Below are 6,000 nucleotides of genomic sequence, written 5' to 3'. Positions count from 1 at the left end.
TTTCTGAACATGTGTTTTTAATCAATAACGGGTTAATAATCACACATCATACCGCAGACAAAACTGGTCCCACGGCCCAGTTACCGGAACAGCGTGGACTCACGGTGATTTTTCCACTCTGAGATGGGTTTACTTTGTACCATCTACTCTCACTCCTGCCCTCTCCCTTGTGACCAAGCGGCCAGAGGTAAAGCTTTACTATGTGGCGGGGGAGTTTTTCCTCTGTATCTGAGGACAGCCTAGGTCCGGTCCCTTGGAGAACCTGCCGGCAGCTTACAGCTACTTAGTTCATCCTCGTGGGGTGGAGCTGTTTCTCTCCCCCTGAGTCACCATGATCTTTCCTTCCCCTTTGGAAGAGGGGCCTGGGGCAGGGGAGGGTCTAGCAATGTGGTCATCTCAGATTAAAGAAGAGGAGAAGATGAGGAACACGTTAGAAATCCAGGGGAAGGGATCTCGATGCTAATAATACAACACTCTGCATTTGCATAGCACCTGCTTTGCAGTCTTTCGCGAACTACCCAACCTCTCCGCCCAGTCTTGTCCAGTCTGTAAGTTGAGAGGTATTATTTAACAGTCTTGGCTGAGAGAAATCATGTTAAAAACAAGATATAGACCCTGAACGAACTCCCGTATCCTCTCCAGACCAGGCACCATTCTGTAGACTCATGTGGTATCGTCCACTGGGCTGAGTCCCAAAGCAGATACTGGGATGTGAGAGAAGGGGGACCCGCGGCAGCAACTACGAATATACAGAAAAGTTCTCCAGCTCCCTGCGGCTCAGTCGAGCAGGGTTCTGGGCTTTGAGCTGTCTCTTTCCAACCTGCGGGAGAGAAGAAGAACTTCAGACCCTCCCACAGAAGAGCCTCACAACACCCTTGTGAGGTATGAACTGTTACCCCCATTTTACAGATTAAGAAGGTGAAACTTGGGAGTCGTACCACAAATAACTCAGCCTCAACAACGAATATGAAGCAATGGAGGGGCTTGAACCCAGTTCCTCTGGCTCCAATCCTAGTGGTTTTTTTTTTTAACCACACCACCGTTCTTCATGACCCCATCCTAGATTGTGTTGGCCCACTCAGGGTCCCCTACAACAGTGGGCTGTCCCCTGGGCTGTCCAGTTGGCGTTAATGTGGGGCTACAGCTGAAGTGCCAGGAATCCCAGCAGACACCCATCCGCCTTCTCCCTCACGACCACTGGCAACATCTTCCTTGGACCACAGGTGGAAGCTCTGGTGTACCGTGAGCCTAGTGGGTGGGAGTGCCCTCCATGCCTTCGTTTCTCTGAGTATACGTGGGAAGTACAATTATCTCTACCCCCATAGCATTCTGTGAAGATTAAATGAGATCATTGACTTGAAACCACTGTCGGGCTACAATATACCTAATACACCTCCGATATACCCTCAACTGTTGAGTCTCTGTTTTCCAGTCCTTAAAGCGGCCTGATGGGAATCCATTCAACTACCAGGATCAATGGTCACTTTACAGTGTCCGCCCCCAGCAGCAGCTTAAGATGACCTGTGTCCTAGAATGGTTCCCAATTACTTGCTAACTTTAGAAAATCGTTTAGATTTACTTTTCCTCCCTTCTCCACACTCCTGCCCTACACACCCTTGGAAAGGAGACGTGTCCAATGTGCAGCCCACAACTGGGGACTAGCCAGAGGACAGCCCTAATTTAAAACCCAAGCTCCCCATTAGGAGTCCAACACCAACACATGATACAACCTTGAATTAGACCTTCACTTTCCTTCGACTTCAGATTCTTTGTCTCTAAAATGAAAATTTGGATTAGGGGATCCCTAAAACCTCTACGATTCTGAGACCCTATGCATGACTTTTTCACAAACGTACAACTTCCAGGCCATCCTGTGGGCACTAGACCCCTCCGGAAGGAGCTCCAGAATCTTACCTCTTCATAGATAGTATTATTGAGGGAAGAGCCGTGGTTCTTCTTCTTGGATTCAGACTGGAAATTCAGACAGTAAAGAGTACTTAACTTCAAGTTGGGAAATGTCCCACTCCTAACTGATGTGAGGCTCCAAAACAGACCTCTGAACCCACTTCCCACGCCCACGTACCCCTCAGGCCCGCACGTATACACATTCCCAGCACATACGCGCGTGTCTTCAGACAGACCTGATGCAAATACCACCTGTGACCATGCATCTCATCAACACGTAATATGCACACCCCCGCAGCATAAGCAGTTCTAGAACACACGTGAGAACTAACCGTAACACATACCCTGACCCTGACCATGGTGAAACGCTGGAAACGTTGGAATTCAGGACTTTCAGTAATACGTAGTCTCCCAAACAACACCAAGCATGTGACCCTGGCGCCTGTGACCATCCATATGTCCACGTGTTACGGCGCAGGACTTAAATGCAAATATCCCTTGAGGTGGAAGCCAAGTTGACTGAATGGCTTATTGGAAGGAGAGTGAATAAAAAAGCCTGAAAACCTGTTTGAAACCCTTCCCCCCATTTGACCCTGACCTGCATGTACTCAACACTTCCGCAGTTTGGCACATTCCCAACTTCCCATACTACCCACCATGTTAAGCTTGTGTCTTCATACTGTGACTCCAACCTCGGAAATGCCATTCTTCCAACCCCTCTCCCACCCAAGGTGAAAAGATGACCGTGGGCACCAGGTACACATAAGACCTGCGAGCTCAGCTTGGAGCAGGGTTCGAGAGGACCATGATGGGTTGCCTCAGCCTGGAGCCCCCCATCAGCAGATGACTGGCCAGAACCGTTTTCTGGTTCCCTGAAAGTCACCATTGTGTCTCTCTAGGTCCTGGCTGCTCCTCTGGCTCTGGGCTATATTCTCCCACCTTGGTAACCCCTCTGGTGTCTCTCTCCGCCATAGCCTCGGCTGACCTGCTAAGGACTCCTTGGTCCCTGTGCACAAAGCACTGCCCTTCTGTCTCTGATTGTACTTGTCTCACAGAAACTCCTAGAGACACTCCTTTAATCCACTGTTCTCTTAGACTCCGACCTGTTCTTTTTCTCCAAATAGACTTCTAGTTAGCCCATTAACATTTAAGCAGAGCCCCTGAACCCGAGCGGCTCAGATACACACACAGCAGAAGACAACTCACAGGGAAGCACACACACCACACTCGGCAAACGCGCACCTGCCTGTGCACACGTGAAATACACAGCACCCCCTGTGGGAAAAGACTCACCTTCCGGGAAGGCTGTACCAATGCATACAAGGTATTTGCTTCTTGTGATGTGGAAGCAGAAGGCTAATGAGAAGACAAGAAAAGTATTTCAGAAGCATAGATCCAGGACAATCCTAGGGAGGGAGGTCACCTCTTCCACGCCTCCCCCCAGTTCTGCCCGGGCAGAGCTGAAAATGTTATTCAAAGGAGCCCTGGACTCCAAGAGGTCAGACAGCCTGGATGCTGGTCCTGCTGTGTCAGTAAACATAGCTGCTATCCGTTCAGCACTTACTGTGTACTGTAGGGTCCCCCAACCCTTATAATACACCCCTGTGATAGGAACGATCACCATTTGCCCCATTCGACAGATGAGGTTCCTAAAGGGAAAATGGCCCAAGTCAGACAGTATGTTCGCAGGAGCAGCAGAATTTAAACCCCAGACTCTCCACAGCGCTTTCCTCAGCCCCTCAAGTGCCTCCCTTTGGCAACATGCCTTCCTTCTTCTGCACCTGAACCAGGTGTCCTCAGAGGCAGGTAACCGTCTTCCTTCTAAGAACTCCAGAAGAACAGGCTCCTTCTCACTCACTCAACCTCTGTCTGGGATGAGCTCTTCCTTGCATATACTCAGACTCCTTTCGTGGGAATCCAATGTGGCTAAAGCCAGAAAACTGGCAGATATCTTACATCTCTCTTTAAGGCGCTTTGACTTGGACCCACTACCAGTGAATCCCATTATCTTATGGGGAGCAGGACGAGGAAACGCCCAGCTTGGGAATTCCAAAGTGGCCATGAGGGTTGAGCACCTCTCTCCCTCCTCCCCTCCCTTCTTCCTCCGCTCCCCTCTTCCTTCATTGTCCTCCCTTCCCCTCTACCCCATTCACTTTCTCTCTTCCTCCTCCCTTGATCTTTCTCTGAAGCCTGTCACCATCCCCCAAGGATTTTCTCTGCCCCGCAGCTTAGCCACCAAATTGGAGAGGTTGCTCCTTCCGGACTTAATTCTTTAAAAAATAAAAAATTAACGGCACTGGGGTGGCTCAGTCGGGTAAGCCTCTGACCCTCGATTTCGGCCCATGTCACGCTCTCACGGTTTGTGGGTTTGTGCCCCGTATCGGGCTCCGTGCTGACAGTGGGAAGCCTGCTTGGGGTTTCCTCTCTCCCTCTCTCTCTACCTCTCCCCTGCTCGTGCTCTCTCTCCCTCTTTCCCTCTCAAAATTAAAGAAACATTGTTTACAAAAAAGAGTTGCTTTTAATTTTTTTTAATTTTTAAAAATGGAAACTTAAAAATCTTTAAGCCATTTTTATCAGAGATTTTTCATCACTGCCACCTAGAGGCAGTGTCACCCTTGAAGGAGATACCCTGGCCTAGGTTGTAATGTCGTTTTAGTTGTCGAAATTAGAGGATGTTTCTCCAGTTTAGGGGCGAATGTCTGTAATCCCAGCATGTTAGAGGTGGGGAGGGGCAGGTGGAGTAGAGGCTCAGAAGCCCTTTAGCTCAGCTTTGCCACCACCCAAGTCTGTGGCCTGGGGCACGTTAGTTAACCTGTGTCTGTTTCCTCATCTGAGAAATGGAGGTTGTGTGAGACCTACTTCGTGAGGCTGCTTTGTGAGATTCATTAAGGAAATAGACGTGGGGGCGTCTGGGTGGCTCAGTCGGTTAAGCGTCTGACTCTTGAGCTCAGGTCACGATCTCACTGTTCACGAGTTCGAGCCCCATGTAAGGCTCTGCCCTCACAGTGCAGAGTCTGCTTGGGATTCTCTCTCTCTCCCTCCCTCTGCCCATCCTGGGCTCTCTCTCTGTCTCTCTCTCTCAAACTAAATAAAATAAACTTTAAAGGAGTGAAAATAGACACGGTAAGGACTTAATAAATGTTATCGTGAAGTCATAATAAAAGAGAACAATCCAGATCCATTCCTGAAAACACATATAATAAAGAGCAGAGATTTTCTGAAAAACTATAAGGGCCCAAGTATTGGCAGTAGAAGGGAGGGAGAACAGAAGCTGGGTCCCCTGACGAGCTCCCTCTTCCTGCTGACTATCTGGGCCACGCCTGCTGCCAGGCATGGAGAGAGAAAGAATGCCTGCACCGGTCTCCCCCGCTCTGTTCAGCTCTGCCAAGGTACTTCAGAACCACATGGATCTTTCCACCAACTTAACGCAGACTCTAGGAGCACCAGGCTCTTATTTTGCCGTTCAAGAGTGCGAGCTTCCCTTGGGGTGCCTGGGTGGCTTAGTCGGTTGAGCGGCCGACTTCGCCTCAGGTCACGATCTCGCGGTCCGTGAGTTCGAGCCCCGCGTCGGGCTCTGTGCTGACAGCTCAGAGCCTGGAGTCTGTTTCGGATTCTGTGTCTCCCTCTCTCTGACCCTCCCCCGTTCATGCTCTGTCCCTCTCTGTCTCAAAAATAAATAAACGTTAAAAAAATTTTTTTTTTAAAAGAGTGCGAGCTTCCGAAAGGCATCAGGAAGCCCCATAGACAGGCATGGAATGGATTCGAGAAAACAGAGCCGTACCTGGGACTGGATCATGGAGTAGATGGTGCTCCCTTCTCCAGGGGGATTCGGCTTCTGCTCCTGCACAAGAAATTGTAAAAGGGGGGTGGGGGAAGGGCCTGGGTAGCTCCGTCTATTAAGCGTCTGACTTCCGATTTTGGCTCGGGTCATCATTTCACAGTTCGCGAGATCGAGCCCAGCGTCAGGCTCCACACTGATGGCACAGAGCCTGCCGGGCATTCTCTCTCTCCCTCTCTTTCTGCCCCTCCCCCGCCTGCTCTCTCCCTCTCTCTCTCTCTCAAAATAAGTAAACATTAAAAAAAAAGAAAGAAAGA

At 49.8% G+C, this 6,000-nt stretch overlaps 1 protein-coding gene across 2 annotated transcripts in view; it reads right to left on the bottom strand.

Annotated features, from left to right (window-relative positions):
- The window catches only part of CD244 (CD244 molecule), a 30,461-nt gene continuing 24,461 nt past the window's right edge, over positions 1-6,000 (bottom strand). For both annotated transcript variants that reach the window (XM_060644523.3, XM_060644522.3), the window contains 4 exons: positions 5,687-5,746; positions 3,199-3,261; positions 1,915-1,971; positions 1-820 (listed from right to left, as the gene is read on the bottom strand). In XM_060644523.3, the coding sequence (XP_060500506.1) occupies positions 740-820; positions 1,915-1,971; positions 3,199-3,261; positions 5,687-5,746 (261 nt within the window). In that variant the 3' untranslated portion in view covers positions 1-739. The remainder of the gene's footprint in view (positions 821-1,914; positions 1,972-3,198; positions 3,262-5,686; positions 5,747-6,000) is intronic.

Source organism: Panthera onca, chromosome F1 (genome assembly GCF_046562875.1).
Source record: "Panthera onca isolate mPanOnc1 chromosome F1, mPanOnc1 haplotype 2, whole genome shotgun sequence".
NCBI lineage: Eukaryota > Metazoa > Chordata > Mammalia > Carnivora > Felidae > Panthera > Panthera onca.
This window is presented reverse-complemented; position numbering and strand designations above follow the sequence as displayed.